Source organism: Lagenorhynchus albirostris, chromosome 5, assembly GCF_949774975.1.
Source record: "Lagenorhynchus albirostris chromosome 5, mLagAlb1.1, whole genome shotgun sequence".
Lineage (NCBI taxonomy): Eukaryota > Metazoa > Chordata > Mammalia > Artiodactyla > Delphinidae > Lagenorhynchus > Lagenorhynchus albirostris.
In genome coordinates this window covers 39,848,978-39,871,015 of record NC_083099.1, presented here as the reverse complement: position 1 = coordinate 39,871,015, position 22,038 = coordinate 39,848,978, and the positions used below count along the sequence as shown (strand labels likewise).

At 35.4% G+C, this 22,038-nt stretch overlaps 1 protein-coding gene across 1 annotated transcript in view; it reads right to left on the bottom strand.

Annotated features, from left to right (window-relative positions):
- Window positions 1-22,038, bottom strand: part of RSRC1 (arginine and serine rich coiled-coil 1) — a 453,481-nt gene that overhangs the window by 4,892 nt on the left and 426,551 nt on the right. Inside the window, exon 8 of the mRNA XM_060149888.1 lies at window positions 3,186-3,292. Coding sequence (XP_060005871.1) covers window positions 3,186-3,292 — 107 coding nt within the window. The remainder of the gene's footprint in view (window positions 1-3,185; window positions 3,293-22,038) is intronic.

Genomic DNA, 22,038 nt, shown 5'->3' with positions numbered 1-22,038 from the left:
TTGGTCACCAAGCCTCAAATAAGGAGCATTTTAGGATCTATAGACCATAAAAAATTACATAAAACAGTCTCTGGCCCAACCAAAACAGGAATCCTTGTATCTACAATCCCTCTGAAGGAAGCCACAGACAAATACAGCCCTTGGTAGCAGCAGCAGGAAGAGGAGGAGTAGTGACAGCTTTCATTTCTTGAGCACTTACGATACGTCAGGTACTTGGTTAATTGTTTTATGTAAAGTATCTTGCTCATCCTTATAAAAACCTCTGCTACGGGTATTATCCCCATTTTAAGGGACGAGAGCCAAGGTTTAATGAGACTATTATGTAGTTTAAGGACATATGACCAGTAAACGGCAGAATCAAAGTGTGGTTCCAGATCTGAGTCTACATCTCATGCTTTTGACCACTGCTTCCTAATGGCTAAATGCAAGATTTATTGCAATTTGGTTTGAATTTTAGAGGAAAGAAACAAAAATGTTGGTAAAATATTTTAACTAAATGTATTTCTAAGGGGCTCAATTCACAGTGCTGGATTAACATTTCTAGGCTGCTTCTGCTTCTCTGTCATACTTATCCAACCAAGAACTAGCTGGTTCTAGGCTTTCCAGATTGATTTTGATTGATTTTATTTCTTTCTATGAATTACTGTTAAGGGGAACCTCTTTTTGAAAGATAGTTGAAACAGAAGGTGGGTTTCCCTCACACAAATTTATGAAGGTTGCTTACAAAACGAAGAGCCTCCTGTTCCATCCTAGACCTCTCAATCCTTAATGGTGGCATCTAAGTTGGAAGTACAAGAAAAGCTACATTGAAGCTGAGTAAATTCCAACTCAGCACTAAAAACTAAAGCAAACAAAAACTAATTATTAAAATAATTAATAATGGTGGTCCCTTTGATGAGAGATGTAGGTGAAATTCCTTTAAACTGCTCCCAAGGGAAGCCCATTTAACTATATATAGGGTTTTGTTATAGATATGGGAAGAAGAGTTTTTTTCTTGGATTTAATCAGTTATCTTAAGATTAATAACTATAAGAAATAATATTTTAAAACTTTTCTAGAGAATATAAACAAGGTAAAAAAATGACTAACCTTGGAATTCAAATATATGGATATTATTACATTTAAAAAATCTTTTAAGGTGCAACCAGATATCTAAAGAATTTCTGTGTTTCTCAGCAAGGGGTCTGTCTTACTGGTGAGCATGGAGACTCAGGGAAAGTAAGGGGCATATTAGAGAAATGTAAATGTGGTATGGTTTATACTTCAGACAGTCTGAATGCTTATAGTAGTAGAAGTTTTCAAGCACCATACTTAGTTTATAGAATATACTTAGATATCAAATAATTTAGATGCTAGAGTATATAATTTTAAAACAAACATTTTATGGATCAAGAACCATGTTACATATTTGATAATCATTATATTTAACCCTTGGTTACTCTAAAAAGTAGGACTTATTAGCTCTGTTTTATGAATTTGGAAACTGAGGCTTGGAAAGAGGTTGAGAGGTTTTCTCGAGATCATCAATCATGTTAGGAAGTGTGAAAGTTAATATTCAAACTCAGATCTCCTTGAGTCCAGAGCCCATGCTCTTTCCGCTATATTAAGCGGGCTTTAGATCAATTTCCTTACTCACTGCCAATTTTACTAGTTACTGGAAGAACTCTTAGTATCTTGGAGGAGAGGAATGGAATTAAAAATAAATTTACTATATTAATAATTAATACCAAATGGGAAAAAGTTGTTTAGAAGAAAACCTAGTGTATTAACATAGAGGAATAAATATTTCCACAGAAAGAAAATGCTAGGTTATCTTAAGTGTGTGCAGTGAGAACTGGGAAGTCAAGGTGAACTCCAGAAAACAAATACTATGCAAGTAAACTTCAAAACAAATTACAATTCTTTTAGGACTTCTTAATAAGTACGAGTAAGATATTTAATAAAATGGGCAACTATATTTGTGAATGTCCATTTCACAGCTCCTTTTTTTCAGGAGTTGTGGTGGCAAACTACAAAATATTCAAATGAAATCAGCAAAATAACAGGGCAAGGACCATGGATTAACCAAGGCTGTCTAGTGCATCCTGGCATCCTGCACATGCTCAATTCATGTCCCCATAATGAATTATTTTAAAATACATATGGTAATTGAAAAGGTGTCCATCTCATTAATAACAAAAGAAATGCTAATGGAACAACAAAAGGTCAATTTTTACCTATCAGGTCATTAAACATGAAAAAGTCTGATAAGACTTGTGTTAACCAGGGTGTGAGAGACAGATATCTCCCTGCATTTCGAGGTGGAATTTGAATCGATACAATATTTTGGGTGAATGACTTTGGGAACAGGTATGAAAATAAACAATATTAACCTTTAACAACTCCATTTTGAAAATTTTATCTAAGGTGATAATAATGGATATTCACAAACATGTATGCAACACCTCCAAACTTACAACTACTAAAATATCTATCAGAGAAAAAAAATTATGATACATTCATCAGTAGAATACTATACAGTCATTAATATATCTACAGATATAGAGTATTTTTGAATAAGTGATAGCTATACCATGTCTTCATTAGGTGTATGATATTGAAGAATACATGTATTTCACAGTAGACAGCTTTTTCCAACTAAAGGAACACAAATTCCAAAAAGCAGCCCTGACGATGACTGAAAGAATACATGAAATATTCAACAGAAATAAAATGCCAATCAAAGCTCCTTTTATTAGAGTTGAATAAGTGATACCCATATGGGCAAAGAGTGTAAATATATGTTACTATTTGGGTAATAATTTTATTGTTAAAGTTCTTTTCTAACTTTTCTCTAGCAATGTCAATTCAAAAAGTAGATGTATACATTTGAAAAGAAAACTGTGTACGTTCATGAAATGTGTATTATTGTTATAGAACTGTATGTTGACATCTTATACTTTGCCTTCTTGGTGAATTTTAAAATAAAAATGGCATCAGATACATTTTCACAGTTTTTTTTTAACAAGTTAAACTTGAACTGATTCTCACTGATTCATTCTCTCTCTCAATAACATGCTGATACACTCTCAACCTCCTTCATCTATTAGAAGAAGAAGCACTTACATTTAAGTAAAATCCATTAATAAAACATCCCTTTAGTTGGAATCTAAAGGCTTATTCATAATGCCTTGATGAAAACTTACCTTTTTGACTTCTTTACTTGATCTGAATGTTTGCTGAACAAAAGAATCACTTTCAATGGCTTCAATTTCTTTGACTCTTTTTACTTGTTCTACCAGGGTGGCTTGGTCTAAAAAAGAGGGTATTATGTCAGTGTATTCTGGTTTGTCAGCTTGTTATCAACACTATACCTAAGCAATGTTTTTTCTATGAAGTAATTTTATGACTTATGAAATTTAACTGGATGGAAAAAAAAAAGACATTATGGTTAAGTTATAATAGAAACTTTTTGCCCCCCCTGGAGACCCACAAAGATAACATTCCTATCCACTAAGACTCTCACCTAAAACCTAAAACATTGCTGAGAAGGTACTGCTAAAACGATCCAAGCTAATCTGTGCTAATCTGTAAGGAGGACTTTACATTTTTTTTCCAATTTTACTATGGAAATACATAAAAGGAAAAAGGAATAAGAGCACAATGAATCCATCTGCACCCATCACTCAGCTTCTGTAATCATTAACTTTCTGTTATTCTTATTTAATCTATCCATGGCCACTTCAATTTTGGGGGGTGGACCTGGAGTATTTAAAAGTAAATCCCAGACATAATGCCATGTTACCCCTAAATATTTTTTTAGACATCTCAGATAAGGGCTTAAAAAAACAAAACAAACTAGCAACATAACTACAATACCATCTTTAAACCCAACGTTATCAGTAATAATTCCTTAATATCATCTTATATAATCCATGTTTAATTTTCATTGATTGTCCAAGTGCTTTTTTTACAGTTGGTTTGTCTGAAAGAGGATCCAAACAAGGTCCACACATTACACTTAGTCGACAAATTCCTTTTAATCACATACGGTCCACCATCCCTTCCTTTCATTGTCATTTATTTATTGAAGAAAATGGATCATTTAGCCTTTACAATTTTCTACATTCTGGATTTTGCTGATTTTATTCTCATGGTGTCAATTAACATGTTCTTCTGTCCTTCATATTTTGTGTAAACCAGCAGTTAGACCTAGACAGGGATAAGATTCAGGTTCAATTTCTTTTGGTAAAGAACACATCACAGGTGGTGCTATGTAATTCCTATTAACATCATGTCAGGATGTGCTTCTCCCACTTCTAATGATGTTAAGATTGATCAGTGTGTCCAAGGTGATGTCAGCCTGACCCTAGTTCTCCACCAACCTTTCACTTCATGGTTTTAGCAGACAATGTTTGTTGCTTAGCTCCATTATTTTATTAGACATTGCAAAATGGTCATTTTTTTCTAATTCTATTATTTGTCCTGCATTTATTAGCTGTGATTCGAAGAACTTCCTTCATCGACTACTTTGTAACTGTGAAATATAGTCTAGAGGAAAAGGCAGAATAAATATTTAATTCTTTCCCTTAATTTATCAATTTTGGTCCAAAGATGACCATTATGAGCTCATGAATATTTATATATGTAATGTACTTCAGTCCGTCGTAGTCATTTTCATATTTTGATTCTACCTTTGGGTAGTGGGAGCCTCTTCATGTTGGTCCCTGCATCCTTTTGATATGATCTCTTTTGTTAAAGTGTGATAAGATGTCCCAGGTTCATCCTGTACAGTTCCTGTCTCAGACTTGAAATCAGCCATTTCTCCAAAGGGCCTGGATTCCTTTTAGTGGGGAATGATACTTAAAGACAGTAACCTGAGCAGTAGGGGTGTTTGTTGTTACTTGATTGTCACCGCTTCTCAGCTTTTTCAGTGGGTGGGGTAGGAAATACATACTTTTAGAAAAGAAAATCGAATGTGAGTTATATTTGTATATCTTTTCTCTTATTCTAAGAATAATAGGCCTTAATGATGTGATCAAAAGTACTTAGTTGTTTTTCCTAATATGTGAGTTGAATATATATTAGTTTCAAAATAGTAAGACAAATGTTACTATTAACAAGATGAATTAATAGTTTAAAATTTCTTTATGGCTCTTTTTGATCTTAGGATTTATTCCACTGATGAACTGTCAAAACACTATACTCTAAAGTCACTTGAAATGATTCTCCATGTGATTATGCTACCAACTTGATATATAGTTAGGTTCATTTGTTTCAGTTTTTTTTTAAAATCTTGTTTTGCTCTACTGTTTTCATAATTAATATTTGTTTTTTAATTGCATAAAACACTTACATGCTTTCAAAGTCAAAATTAAAACAACATCATTCAGAGAAGTCTAGGTTTCCTTTCCTATCCCATTCCCCCAATCCATAGGTAACCATTTTTTATTAGGTTTTGATTTTTATCCTTCCATTGCTTATTTCTGAAAATATAAGTATACATATTCTCTTCTTTCTTACACAAAATTAGCATACTATACATTCCTATGTATATTACTTCTCTCACTTTTAACACTATGTTTTCCAGTATAGAGACTTCCTCATTTTATGCTACAGCTATACAGTAACCTATTTTATGGTTTTATGATAGTTTTTTCCTACCAATGCCCTGTTGATGGTCATCTGAGTTGTTTCCAGTCCTTTGTTTTTACAGTTAGTGCTTTAATAAATAGCCACAGGCATGTATCATTTCATACTTTTGTATTTTTTTTTCACATGCTAGCTGGGCAAGAAAAATGCAACATTATGGTTCACAACCTTACTGTTTAAACTCTTGGTCTAAGCTGAAACGAACACACACCTGAATTAGGAGCCACTGAATACTCAGCTAAGGCATCTAAAAATGCTGGGGTTTTAGCCTGTATGAATAATAACTGAATTTATTTTAAAAAATCTGTAATAACTGGTTTAACAAGGTAGAGTTATTTGCATCAAAGTAATTTTTACATACTAAGTTGAAAAGGTTAAATGATATAGACAGTATGAAATCTGGTCTAACACATTCAATAAAAATTAACATTTTATGAAAAATCTCTGCTTCAAGTTTTGGCCAATCACAAATTATAAGCATATAGTCTTATGCAAGTTCCAGTTTATTTAAAAGAAAGACAGTGCTTCTGAGATGTGTCCCTGACAGCTGTAACCAGTCTTTTCTCAGGTGAGGAATCCTGCATGGAATGTTTGGAAGTAACAGCTGTCACAGCCAACACTCACATCTTTGGAAGAATATATTTTCCTATATAAAAAGCAAACACTGTCAGAGTGTCATGGAAGAGCAAATAGTTCCACATGCTTTAGAATAAAAGCTCCTTTTAATTATGCAATGTACTAACTGAGCATGTGAAATGAGAGAAGACTCTTTGCCCAGCTAACTTATTAACATGTGCCGTACCAGAGGATAATATTTTTACTAGTTACATGTATAATGGCATTAATATAGCAGAGAAAAATCATATTAGATACCATTCCAAGTGATTCAACTTTAACTGGTCAACATGAAAACACATTTGTTTGTGTAGGTGTTAGTTTCACAATTATTTCACAATCATTAGTTCCCAACCAAAAACAATATTTCTGACTTCAGGATGATGTCTCATATGTATCAACTGTTTGACCCCTCGGATTTTTTCTCTAACATATTCCCTCATTTGGATTTACAAAGCACATCATTAGTATTAAATGTCAGAGGTGAGCTCACAAACAGTACTTGATGTCTAAAGCTTGCAGTGTTTGTAGCTTTAAATATGGGCATACAACCAGCTCCTAATACAAATAAAAGTGTTATCACAGAAGCTGGCCAAAGGGCCAGTATATTTAACAAAATAGCACTGGAGAAACTGTAAAGGAAGGAAGGAGAAAGATTAGAGGAAAAACAGAACATTATCTTTGTGTTTCTTTAAAGATCACTTCAGGACTAACAAAGTGACAGGGCAGATAGGGGAAAGCCTGTCTGCTTGACTTACAATATGAAAATAAACCAACATAGCTTTTACCTTTCAATGTGGGAACCATTTTACTGGTGATATTTAAATTAAAGAATGTGATATTGAAATTAAAGAGTAAGAGAGTGATATACAAATTAAATTTCTTTAACATCTTTATTGGAGTATAATTGCTTTACAATGCTGTGTTAATTTCTGCTGTATAACGAAGTGAATCAGCTATATGTATACATATATCCCCATATCCCCTCCCTCTTGTGTCTCCCTCCCAACCTCCCTATCCCACCCTTTTAGGTGGTCACAAAGCACCGAACTGATCTCCCTGTGCTATGTGGCCGCCTCCCACTAGCTAACTATTTTACATTTGGTAGTGTATATATGTCAATGCTACTCTTTCACTTCGTCCCAGCTTACCCTTCCCCCTCCCCGTGTCCTCAAGTCCATTCTCTATGTCTGCGTCTTTATTCCTGTCCTGCCCCTAGGTTCATCAGAACCATTTTTCTTTTTTTTAGATTCCATATATGTATGTTAGCATGCGGTATTTGTTTTTCTCTTTCTGACTTACTTCACTCTGTATGACAGACTCTAGGTCCATCCACCTCACTACAAATAACTCAATTTCATTTCTTTTCATGGCTGAGTAATATTTCATTGAATATATGTGCCACATCTTTATCCATTCATTTGTCAATGGACACTTAGGTTGCTTCCATGTCCTGGCTACTGAAAATAGTGCTGCAATGAACACTGTGGTACATGTCTCTTTTTGAATTATGGTTTTCTCAGGGTATATGCCCAGTAGTGGGATTGCTGGGTCATATGGTAGTTCTATTTTTAGTTTTTTAAGGATCCTCCATACTGTTCTCCAGAGTGGCTGTATCAATTTACATTCGCACCAACAGTGCAAGAGGGTTCCCGTTTCTCCACACCCTCTCCAGCATTTATTGCTTGTAGATTATAAATTAAAATTTGAAAGATGCATGGGAGATTTCATTTTTAGCCTTATAAATAGCTCAGCTCCATGCTGTCTGAAAACAGGCATAAAAAATGTTTTAAACTGCTTCATACTCAAAATTCTAAGATCAATGTCCACAAATCTATGTCTTAAGTATAACCCTGTCATTTTGGGAAGCAGAATAAAACACATCAATAATATATAGTAAATTGTTTTATTTTTATTTTATTTTTAAAAATATTTATTTATTATTTGTTTGTTTGGCTGCGCCTGGTCTTCGTTGTGGCATGCAGGATCTTCATTGCCGCGTACAGGATCTTCATTGTGGCATGCGGGATCTTTTAGTTGTGGCAGGCAGGCTCTTAGTTGCGTCATGCGGGATCTAGTTCCCTGACCAGGGATTGAACCCAGGCCCTCTGCATTGGGAGCGCAGAGTCTTAACCACCACTGGACCACCAGGGAAGTCCCTATAGTAAACTGTTTTACATTCAGGCTCTTAAGTTTAACATGCCAATTTGTCATTTAAAAATTCTGTACCAATTTTAAGACTGGGAAGAATGTGAATTAAAACTAGTTATTGTTTATATATATATATTTTTTAAACATTTATTTATTTATTTGGTTGCGTCTGGTCTTATTTGTGGCAGGCAGACTTCTTAGTTGGGGCTTGCTGGCTCCTTAGTTGCGGCATGTGGGCTCCTCAGTTGTGGTATGCGAACTCTTAGTTGCGGCATGCATGTGGGATCTAGTTCCCTGACCAGGGATCAAACCAGGCCCCCTGCATTGGGAGTGCAGAGTCTTAACCACTGCGCCAACAGGGAAGTCCCCTAGTTATTGTTTATATGCTTGGCATGAATGCCTAGCATACAAAGTATCCTGTATTCATCAGCCATGAGGTAAAAATGAAAACAAGTGATAAAGTTACTGGGAGAATAAAAATTACAGGATGTTTCTGGGGCTTCCCTGGTGGTGCAGTGGTTAGGAATCCGCCTGCTAGTGCAGGGGACACGGGTTCGAGACCTGGTCTAGGAGGATCCCACATGCCGTGGAGCAACTAAGCCCGTGCACCACAACTACTGAGCCTGTGCCCGAGAGCCACAACTACTGAAGCCCGCACACCTGGACCCCATGCTCCGCAAAAGGGGAAGACACCACAATGAGAAGCCCATGCACCACAATGAGAAGCCCATGCACTGCAATGAAGAGTGGCCCCCGCTCACTGCAACTAGGGAAAGCCCATGCGCAGCCAAAAATAAATAAATTAATTTTTAAAAAAATTACAGTATGTTTCTAAACATTAACATGGTAAACATGAAGTAAACATATCTATTTGCACTTGATGCTTTTTGATAAACACATTATTGGTAAACAAAATGACTTCCATAGGTTGCTTGCAAGATGTCCGTAGAATATTTCATATTTCATAATAAAAGAGAAAATAATGGAGTCAGAAAGCTAAGTCACTACAGACTAAAAAAGTCAATAACTCACTGCATGGACAATTATTTTGTTCTTTTTGTGATTAAAAATTAAAATCAAATATTTTATTAGTTACTGTTGATGTTATAAAAATTAGGTTCACCTGCTACTTTGAGTTATATTTGACAATTTCACATGACACATTTACAGAATTTTCTGTGTTAGCAAAAGGTACACAAATTTAAGATTAGTAGATAAAGATGACAAGGTCCAGTATAAACCTTTTATTTGAAAAGGCAAAATTTAAATATGTACACCATTTGCAGATTACCAACAAGCCAACCTGTCTAAACTGGCAGCAATGCTAGGCAGAGAACAGCAGATGGCACTATTACCCAAAATGTAATGGGCTAAGCAACATGAGTTTCATGAAAGGTACCTTACACATTAAAATCTCATCTCCAAATGACTACTTTTGAATATTAATAATTTATGAATTTCCCCAAAGTTAAAATGCATTTTATATTACAAAGAGTTTGGGTTGGTTGGCTTCATAGTTATTGAGTTACTTATGCTACTTTTCTCTCCCAAGGGGAAAAAAAATTTATATACTAATACTACTGCTACAAATACATGAATAATATAAGAGAAGATCTTATTTTCAGTTTAAATGGATTCAAATTTTAGTCAAGAATGGAAATATCTGCAAAATTTCCTTTTATGGTACAATATAGACACTGAAGACAAAGTCCTTGAAAAATAAAGCACTTTCAAGTGCTTTGCAAGAACGAAAGAAAAAAAGCAAACAATAACAAACTGGCTATTCAATAAATAAGTAAATGGAGATGGCTGTTCAATAAAATCTGTAGACAAATAAAACATACCATAAAGCTCACTTGGAATTCTAAAGTTAAAGCAACTCCTCATGAACACAAATTTTAATGAAATATAGCCACTGCTTTCTCTTCAAAACAGTTCAAAACAGTGTATTTTAAATAAGTTTCTTTCATTAAAACATATAAAACATATATTAGAAAGCCATCCAACCGTAACATTTTAAGGTTGTTCATAATCTCATATCCCTGGGCACCAATTTCCAGAACTGATATCCAGAAATAACGTGAAAGATGAGAAAACTTCTTAAGTAGAATGTGGCTTGTCTATCAGCCTTCTGGAAGCTTATGATACAGTACCAAGTTATATATGTCAGTGAGGCTCCTGGAGTGTCTCTAATAACAACCCCCCCCTTGGATGGGGTCCAAGACAGACTCATAACAAACTGCTTTCCATGTCAAATTAAGTAATAAGAATAAATTTAATGTGACTGAACCAGTGAAGAATTTCTGATAAACATTTTAATAAGTGCAAGTGAATTGAGCATCAGACTAGGTTTTATGAAAAACAAAATCCATACTGAAAATCCACACAAATTCCACCTCATTTAGTTCCTCTCACCTAGAATGCTCTTACCTTTTCTGAATCCTCCCTGTCACTTCCCTTGCCACCTCTGAGAAAAGGGGCCTCTTCTATAATTCATTTGGCTCTCAGCATATGTTAACTCCCACTGATATTAATTTCTTCATGAGCAAAAGCTTCATTTCCCCAGGCAGAGGGGACATACCCTTCTGTGTCAACTCCAGGAGTTAGTATAGCATACTCTATTATTTAGTAAGCAGTCAATAAACATTTGTTGAAAACTTAAAAATTAAGGGGCATTAAAATAGCCATTAAAAAAACATTATGGGGGAGAAATGTCAAATTATAAAAGGTTTTGTAACTTTAAGAAATTAAATGTCTCTAAGTGGTTAGTTTTAACAGCTCTGGGTTCAGACTATCTGGATTGAACAGTCTCTTCTACTTAATAGCTTTGTGACCTTGGGCAAGTGCGTTGTGGTGGTCTCAGTTCTCTCCTCTGTGGTATGGGGATAATAGGTGAAACATCATAGGATGGTTGAGAGGTTGCCTCCCTCCTTTCTTCCTTCCCTTTCTCTCTCCTTTCCTACTTCCAAATATTTGAGCACACTCAGGCATTGTTCTGCATACCAGGGTTTAGAGACAAGAGTTTCTTTCTCCCCTCATGGAGCTTATGTTTCAATGGAAGAAGCGAATAATAAACATGTAATAAACAATATAATACCAAGGAAAATAGAGCAGGGTAGAGGGCTACAAAGGAGAAAGGGGGGCTATCTCAGATGGGGTAACAAGGAAAGAACTCCTGACGTGGTGATTTCAGCAGAAAGAAGAATCATGTGAAGGAACAAGTCATGAAAATCTGGGAGATGACACTTGTGTTCAGCACAGGGCTGAGGAAGCATTAAGAACACTTAGTAACTGAGAGCTATTACTAGTAACAGGACTAGAGGGCTGATTTAGTAATTGTACTGAGACACGGAAGTTGGCTAAAAAGTTGGTATATAAACCTCAACTTCTGGCCATATAGAATCCTAATTGATGTCTACAACCACACACTCCCTAAAATGGTAGTCATGTGGTAGAAATCATGTTTTAAAACAGATGTATATTTGATCATCAATATCTGGGATGCCTTTCTAGTGAGGAAGGTCATAGAGGCTAATTTTTCTTTTAAATGGTTGTTAAAAAGGCCAGATGAGCTGTTATGGTAGCAGAAGCGGTAATCACGGCAGTAACAGAATCTTACATTTATGGCACTGAGTGCTAAGCACTTCACATGGATTACCTCTTTTAACTGTCATAACCATAAGAGATAGTACTATTATTATTTTCATTGTACAGATGAGAAACTGAGGCTAAGTAACTTGGCCAAGGTCACTGGGCTAGTTGGTGGAAGAAATGGGATCCAATCCCTGAATTGTGATCCAGTCATTATTTCTTAGTCAAATAAATTCTTTACCCACTCCTGACAAGAAACATGTATTTTTCTTCCTTCTTACCCATTTACTAGAATAATAAATGTTCTTGGTATTGTTCTTATTCTGCATTTTAATGCTTATACATTCAGTTAAATACAACATAGCTTTATTTCTGGAGGAGATGCCATATATATTGTCTTGGTTTTCTGGCGTTATCTTGAGCTAGATTACAGATGTATATTTTTGGAATCTTTCATACTCGATTAAATTTTTAAAGAATTATATATGTCACATTCTGAAAACCTTTATTAATGAATAAAATAAATAAAGTTTTTAGAAAACCTATCATTCTTTCATTTAAGCCTGAAGACAACCTGAATGGTAAATTACTACTTTAGAGCTGTTCTTATTTATTGTGCATCAATTGTTGCTACAAAAAACTAGAATGGTTTCTGAGAATTTGGCTAAACAAACAACCACTATGCAGACGAACTACATAGACTATTGCCTTATGCTTCTCTCAAATGTAATAAACATGGGTAGTCAAATCCACTTTCAATAGTGGTAAGTAATAATTCCAACAAAGCTAAAGATACTGGAAGTTTTCTTATTTTAACAGGATAGAAGAAAGGAATATAATTTGAAGTATACTGGATTAACAGAGAATACAGACTCTGAAGTTGCTATCTGTTATCCATTTTAATTCCAGAATTCTTATTGACTCTTTAATTAAAATTCTGTAGATGGAAGAGTTGTATGTTTCTAAGGAACTTGAAGTGAATGCTGTCTGCCAGCCATCTCCAAACACCCCATAACCACACACAACTCGCCTGTCAGGAGAGCTAATGCAGACATCGCAGGGCACACCACATTTGTCACTGTGGCTAATATCAGAGACACGCAGCTCTTTTTTCTTAGCACACAAAAGCAAGATATGTAATTCAATGCTCAATTTACCCTTGTCTCACAGGAGATTTTTCCCCGCTAATTGATAGAAATTAAGCCATTAATCAAGCCACTAGCCATCATTCAAACCAGAGAAGATGAATACAAACTTTCATCATAACCACCTTCCCCATTTTAGTGTTCATTAGCATTAATTTTTAATGCAATTATGCTATTCTTTTACGCTGAGCTCATAAATTACTGCTCTTTTGTTGCTGGCTGGCCTTGTAAAATCCAAACTAATGCTTTGTACTCTGATCTTAAAGGCAATTACTAGGTTCTTCTATCTTTTATATCTTTGCATCCCCAATAACATATATATATATGTGTGTGTGTGTATACACGTATATATACATACATACATATATATATATATATATATGTATATAACGAACATCCATGAACACCCAAATGCTATGCCTGTTGTTTTTTTTGTCTCTATATAAAATCTGTGTGAACATATAAATGTAAAATGTACCTAAAGTAAATAAATACACACACATACCACATACATTACAAAATACAGACGTTAATATAAAAATAAGATCTCATATTCATACTGTATTTTGGGTTTAATATAAAGATATTCTTACAGTTTCTTATGATTAAAAAGTACTGCATCATTGTAGTAAAGTTATGTTTTTATAACAAATTAGAGAAAATAAGAATATTAATAGTGACTAATATACATACTTGTAAGGGTCAAAAAACTACTAAAAACAGAAAGAATATCTACAAAATATCAAAATCCCTTAGTTCTTTATCTAGGGTTACTGTTTTATGTTTAAATCCTTATTTTAAAAAACTTGTGTTGAAACCTGAAAATTAATGAGACGAAAATGAAGAGTAATGGAAGATCAGAAGAACCATCTACCCAAAAGTGTGTTTATAAGTGCATATAATAACTCCATAGTCTTTTATTTTGCAAAGTGAATGCATCAGTTTATTAGAGGATGACAGTAAAATAAGACAAATTTTCCATAAATGAATACTGAAGCCAGAGACAGCGTATCCACTCAGTCCTCCATCAGAGAAAGTGGAAAGATATACCCTCCTATAGTCCCCCAAAAGCATTGGTTATGCTCACTCCTAGGTGCAGAGGAGCTAAAAAAAAAAATCTGCAACTCTCTTCTTTGTATAACCCCAGTAATGCTTTTGCCTTTGTTCTCAAGTTGTTACGTTCTGGTCACCCACTAGCTAGAGAAAGGGTGCATATGTGGCATAAAGATTAATGAAATAAAACTTACTGGGAAGAACGGGAGAAAATATTTGCAAACAAAGCAACTGACAAAGGATTAATCCCCAAAATATACAAGCAGCACATGCAGCTCAATATCAAAAAAACAAATAACCCAATCCAAAAATGGGCAGAGACCTAAATAGACATTTCTCCAAAGAAGATATACAGATTGCCAACAAACACATGAAAGGATGCTCAACATCACTAATCATTAGTGAAATGCAAATCAAAACTACAATGAGGTGTCACCTCACACCAGTCAGAATGGCCATCATCAAAAAATCTACAAACAATAAATGCTGGAGAGGGTGTGGTGAAAAGGGGACCCTCTTGCGCTGTTGGTGGGAATGTAAATTGATACAGCCACTATGGAGAGCAGTATGGAGGTTCCTTAAAAAACTAAAAATAGAACTACCATACGACCCAGCAATCCCACTACTGGGCATATACCCTGAGAAAACCATAATTCAAAAACAGTCATGTACCACAATGTTCATTGCAGCTCTATTTACAATAGCCAGGGCATGGAAGCAACCTAAGTGTCCTTGACAGATGAATGGATAAAGAAGATGTGGCACATATATACAATGGAATATTACTCAGCCATAAAAAGAAACGAAATTGAGTTATTTGTAGTGAGGTGGATGGACCTAGAGTCTGTCATACAGAGTAAAGTTAAGTCAGAAAGAGAAAAACAAATACCGTATGCTAACACATATATGTAGAATCTAAAAATAAAAAGAAAAAATGGTTCTGAAGAACCTAGGGGCAGGACAGGAATAAAGATGCAGATGTACAGAATGGACCTGAGGACACCGGGAGGGGGAAAGGTAAGCTGGGACGAAGTGAAAGAGTGGCATGGACATATATACACTACCAAATGTAAAACAGATAGCTAGTGGGAAGCAGCCACATAGCACAGGGAGATCAGCTCGGTGCTTTGTGACCACCTAGAGGGGTGGGATAGGGAGGGTGGGAGGGAGATGCAAGAGGGAGGAGATATGGGGATACATGTATATATATAGCTGATTCACTTTGTTACAAAGCAGAAACTAACACACCATTATAAAGCAATTATACTCCAATAGAGATGTTAAAAATAAATAAATAAAAATAAAATATAAATTTTATATATACACACAAATACATACACACATAAACACTTCCAGGCCTGCTTGAATTCACTTAATAATCACAAAATGGATATCATAATATCAGCACTAAAAATAAACCTTTGAAAATGAAACCACTGCAAATCCACAATTAATTTAAAACATTTCAAGAAGAGTTTTTACAGGCTGACTCAGGGCTTGATCCTGGCAGCCAGATGGATATAGGAGGTCAATAATCCAGAAGCAATGAGACAGTGATTAGCCAGACAGTAAAACAAGTACCCGGAAGCAATTACTGTCTAACACGTCAGAAAGCCATTTTACTGAAATAGGCAGAAAATGGATTTAAAAGATAAATTTCAATGTCTCCCTGCTGTCTTTCTAAAAATCTTGTTTAGTAAACACATTCGTAAAGCCAGTTACTACCTTAAATGATAATTACTCATGGCAAAAAGTCTTTGTTCAGAAGTGATGACTGACTGGAAGTTTTCTTGTAAAACAAGTTTACTTGTTCCTTCATATGCTGACTGCGAGGGAGAATATATTTATTTCTCTGTGACTGTCCAGTCAGAGATACTGCAAAGCTTTAAGCTCTAAGAGAATCGGATCTGGTCCAAAAGGTTATCAACCATACTGAAATTTTGCTATAAAGTAGCAATGTGCCAAAGAGCGTGAATGATGTTTGAAAGTCTAACAAGAAAAGTGTTGGGGTCATACTAAGCATTCCCAAAGACTCTAGCAGGTATTTGTTGAATGATGAGCTGAACACAGGTTACTATTGCTAAAGAATGTGGCATTCCTTTATTGGGGAGGGAAGCTCCTTGAAGACTCCCTCTCTCTCTTTGGAAAATGGTAGATACTTATTTATTGCTCTCAAGAATTTCTACAGAGTACTTAAAAGCTAGCTTTTTTTTTTTTTTTTTCCTTTGCAGTACGCGGGCCTCTCACTGTTGTGACCTCTCCCGTTGTGGAGCACAGGCTCTGGACGCGCAGGCCCAGCGCCCATGGCTCACGGGCCTAGCCGCTCCGCAGCATGTGGGATCTTCCCGGACTGGGGCACGAACCCATGTCTCCTGCATCCACTGCGCCACCAGGGAAGCCCCATAAAAGCTAGCTTTTCATTGTCCTGGAAACTACTAAGTGATGACCTTTATAGGAGCAGAATTCTATTTCTATTTCTTTTCTGACCCATTACTCAACAGAGGTGACAACTCCCTTATTCTTGAAACTTTTTTATTTGGGTTCCATGACACCTTACACTCAAGGTTTTCTTTCTCCCCACTGGTCACAATTCCTCATTTTCCTATACAGGCCCCTCTAAATGTTAGGGTGCCCCAGTGCTCAGACTAGGCCCATTTTTCTTCTCTTTTTTTCTCTCTCTAGGTGACCCATAGCTCTAAATACCATCTGTATGCTTATGACCCTCAAATTTTTAGGTCCTAACATCATTACCAAACTCCAGACCTTGATTTTTCTCTCTTACCCCCTAAATTTAAACTATCCCTTTCCATTAGCTCCTGTCTCTTTTAGAATAAAATTCAAACTCCATACTCTTAGTGACAAAATCCTACGTAATCTGGATCCTGCTAAACTCTTTTTTTTTTTTTTGGTACGCGGGCCTTTCACTGTTGTGGCCCCTCCTGTTGCGGAGCACAGGCTCCGGACGCGCAGGCTCAGTGGCCATGGCTCACGGGCCCAGCTGCTCCGCGGCATGTGGGATTTTCACGGATCGGGACACGAACCCGTGTCCCCTGCATCGGCAGGCGGACCCCCAACCACTGCGCCACCAGGGAAGCCCCCTGCTAAACTCTTCAACCAAATCTCTAACGCTTGTCCTAGCCACATTGGCATTCTTAAGCATTCTAAACTTGCTTCCCCCTTAGGATCTTTAGAGAAGCTGTTCCCTCCACCTAGAATGATCTTTGCACGGCAAGTTGCTTTTTGTTCAGATTTAGTTTAAATGCCAGCTCAAGGAGGCCTTCCCATAGCACTCAGTCTAAAGTAGCCAATGGTCATTCTCTAGCACATCAAGAGAGTGTAGAGAAACCAGTTAATTGTGAGGCTGTTACAGGGATCTAGGCAAGAGATGATGACTACGCAGATCAGGGGTGACATAAGATGGGGACATATTTTAAATAAAGAATAGACACTAATTTTGTACAGAGTGAGGCAAAGAGAAGAATCAAGCTGATTTTCAAGTTTCTGGATCAAGTAACTAGATAAACAGTAGTGTTATTTACTAAGACAAAGAAGACTTGGGCGTGGAATTAAGAGTTCAGTTTTAAAGATGATGACTTTGAGATGCTTGTAGGTTTTAAAAAGAAAGTCTCTAAGTCTGGAGTTCAAAAGAGAAAGTCTGGGCTGAAGATATAAACTTTGAAGTAATAAGGATATACAAGGCATTTACTCCAGTGGAAAATGATAAATTCACTCAAGGAGAAAAGAGATAGAAAAGAACTGAGTTCTAGTGAATACAAACACTTGCAGACTGGGTAGAAGGAAGGGCTGGCCAGGGCTGGCAGCAAAATCAGGTAAGTATCATGCCGTATTTTAAGTGAAAAAAGGGATGTTTCAAGAAGAAGTGTGGTGAGTTGCACTGAATGCTGCTGCAAGGTTGAATGTGATAAGAAAAATTCCACTAGATTTGGCAAATTAGACAGTATTATTGGTGATTTTGAAAAAAGCAGTTTTAATGGAGTGACGTGGTAAGTCACACTGAAGAGGAGTGACACTTAAATGAAGATTTCTGTTTCCTAGAATATGGAGGATAATATTCTCTAAATGATACCTGTGCTGAACACAAGAACAAATAATGCTAGATAAAATATTTTTAAAAAAATTAAATTAAAGGTATGGCTGAGATTACATGAAGTAAGGAATCCACAAAGACCAAAAAGAAGTTTATAGTCTTAGTAAGTCCTCTACTCATAGAGAAATCGAATCATTTGTGAAAATTTTTTTTATAAACACTAGGTTCAGAAGGTTTTACATAAAAATTCTACCAAGACTTCAAGGAAAAGATAATTCTGATGTTATACAAACTGACTTCCTAACTCATTTTATAGGCTAGTACAAACGTGCTATCAAAAACAGTCAAGAATAGTACAAAAATGGAGAAGCTGTAGAAGCAGGTCATGAATGCAGATGCAAAAAGGGTAAGAGGGAAAATACACACACATCTATTTGTACACAAATATATATACATGTATATGTATAATTTAATATATGAACAGATTAAATCAAGGAATGTTAAAAAAAGATAATACATCAAAATCATGTTGGATGAGTCCTAGGACCGTAGATTTGGTTCAACTTTAGAAGATATGTTAATGTAATTCATAACATCGTCTGATTAAAGGAGAAAAACTAAACTAAAAACCTAAATTCTTTGACAAAGTGCAACATTTATTTGAGATTAAAAACAAACTAGGAAAGGAAGGAAACATCTCTGACCTAAAAAGAGAATGTACCCCTGTCCCACAAACTAAACCAAAATGAAAAAGGTAAGGCAAATACACTTAATGGTATAATGTTTAAAAAGAATATATATTTTAAAATTTTTAATTAGTTTATTTTTATTAAAAAATCTTTTTTTATATCTTTATTGGAGTGTAATTGCTTTACAGTGTTGTGTTAGTTTCTGCTGTACAACAAAGTGAATCAGCTATACATATACATATATCCCCATACCCCGCCCTCTTGAGCCTCCCTCCCACCTTCCCTATCCTACCCCTCTAGATCTTCACAAAGCATCAAGCTGATCTCCCTTTGCTATGCAGCAGCTTCCCGCTAGCCATCCATTTTACATTTGGTAGTGTATACATGGCAGTGCTACTCTCTCACTTCGTCCCAGTTTCTCCTTCCCCCGCTGTGTCCTCAAGTCCGTTCTCTATGTCTGCGTCTTTATTCCTGCCCTGCCACTAGGTTCATAAGTACTGTTTTTTTAGATTCCATATATATGCATTAGCATATGGTATTTGTAAAAAGAATATTTTTATGCCCACAAACAGGATAACGATGCTAGCTAGCTATCACCACTTCTATTAGGTATTGGTGGTCCTAGTCAGTGCAGTAAGATTTTAAAAAGAATCACATGATATAACAAATGGAAAGGAAGAAACAAAAAAGTCACTATTATTAGATAATATTATTGTCTATATAGAAACCCCAAAAGTATCTACAGATAATTTGTTAGGTACCAAATCAATATTTAAGTCAACTGCATTTGTATATATCAGCCATGAGAAGAAAATGTAATTAAAAAATAATATTTTAATAGCATAAAAATGTAACTCATCTACAAATAAATCCAACAAATTATGTGCTAGTTCGTTAGTAAGAAAATTGTAAAAGTTTATTAACAGACACTAAAGAAGACCTTCGTAAGTATGAAGAGCTATACCATGTTAAAGGATAAGAAGACACAATATCATAAAGATATCATTTCTTACCAAATCAATCTACAGAGTCAATGTAATTTCAGTAAAAATCCCAGGATATCAATTGGTCAGTCTATTTACTCTTCTATTTAGTGAATCTCAAAAAATTCTCAAATTTATTCAGAAAACTAAAGATTAAAAATAACCAAAATATTCACATAGAAGAAAAATGAGGTTGGTGACGTCTTATCAGATGTCAAGACTTATTATAAAGCTAGTAACTAACTAATACATGCTCTATTAGTACAGGGATAAATAAAATTGACCAATACAATAGGACAGAGAGGACAGAAATGGTCTACACATATTGGGAAACCTGGTTGATGAAGGAGCTGGCATTGCAGTTTAGTAGGGAAAAAGGAGTACTGAGTAAATGATATTGGGATAAACAGTTACCTATACGAAAAAAAATGGATCCCTATAGTGCACCATATACAAAAATCAGTTCCAGGTGACTTAAAGATTTAACCATGAAAGATAAAATTTTTAGAAGAATATTTAGGAGAATATGCTTATGTCCTTGAATTAAGGAAGAATTTCTGAAACAGGGCATAAAAAATACAAAACATAAAAGAAAGGACTGGTAAGTTCGAATATATAAAAATTAAGATCTATTGAGAGAGAAGATATCTGCAACATAGATTAATTGACCAAGAATTAGTAAAAGATAAAACCAATAGAAAAAGGCATTAAAAGCTTGAATAAGCATGTCACAGATGAAGAAACACCAAACCAATAAACACATGAGAAGATAATACTCAACTCCATTAGTAATCTTGGAAATGCTCATTCACACCAAGATCAGATGCCATTTTATAGTAACCACATTGTGACAATAAAACCACACATTGGCAACAATGAGAAAGATTGGAAATATCAAGTATGGCCAGGATGTGAAGCAACCAGAAATGTTATGAAATACTTGTGTGAGTAAAGACTGGCACCAACCACTCTGCAAACAATTTGGCACTCTCTGGTAGAGTGGAAGACATGTCTTCCTTATATCTCAGCAATTCTATTCCTAGGCATATATACCCTAGAGAAATTTCTGCAATATGTGTACCAGGAGAGGGGTACTAGAATGTTTACATCATCAATGTTTGTAATAGCAAAAAATCTGAAACAACCCGAGTGTCCATCAAGAGGAGAATGAATAAATTTTGATATATTCAGAAAATAGAATAGTTTACAACCGTGAAATGAATAAACCACAACTATAGGCATTACTATGGATGTATATCATAATGTTGAATAGAAAAAGAAAGCAAGTCATAAAAAAATCATACACTGTTTTTTCATTTATAAAACGTTAAAAAGCATCTGAAACTAAATGTTACATTATTGGGAATACACACAAATGTGGTGAAACCATACAGAGAAGCAAGAGAATAACAAGCACAAAATTCAGGACAGGTAAGATTTGAGAACACTGCAGAAGGGGTTTTCATTGTTTGCATCTCAAGTTGGGAGATGAGTGCAGGTGTCTGTATTATTGTTATTTTTGTACTTTCATATATGCTATAAATACTTCTGAATGTATTTCATCCTTAAAAAAATAGTTTAAAAGTGAATAGATTAACAAATGGGGCTGGGATAACTGGATACCCACATGCAAAAGAAGAAAGCTGAACCCTTTCCTCACACCGTACACAAAAATGAACTCCAAATGGATCACAGAGAATGTTAGACCTAAAACTATAAAAGTCTTAGAAGAAAATATAGTAGTAAACCTTTGAGACCTTGCGGTAGGCAAAGTCGTTTTAGACACGACACCAAAAGCATAAGCAACATAAAATAAAGTAGATAAACTGTGCTTCATCAAAATGAAAAAAATTTGTGCTTCGAAGAATTCCATCGAGAATGGAATTAATCTGGGAAGGCTTCCTCCATGAAGCCTTCCCAGATTAATTTCATATCTTTTATGTCATAGGGACCCCAGGGAAATATTCTAACCAAACCTGTGCTACAAGCAGCTGCAGACACTGGTAGCAACTGAAGATGACCCCTAACAGCTTCCTTCTGGCCTGTTGTGTATAGTCAATGAGGAAAGATTAATCTTTTTCAGTTAAATGTCACTGATCCATAGTGGGAAAAAAATACAATATATAAGTAAG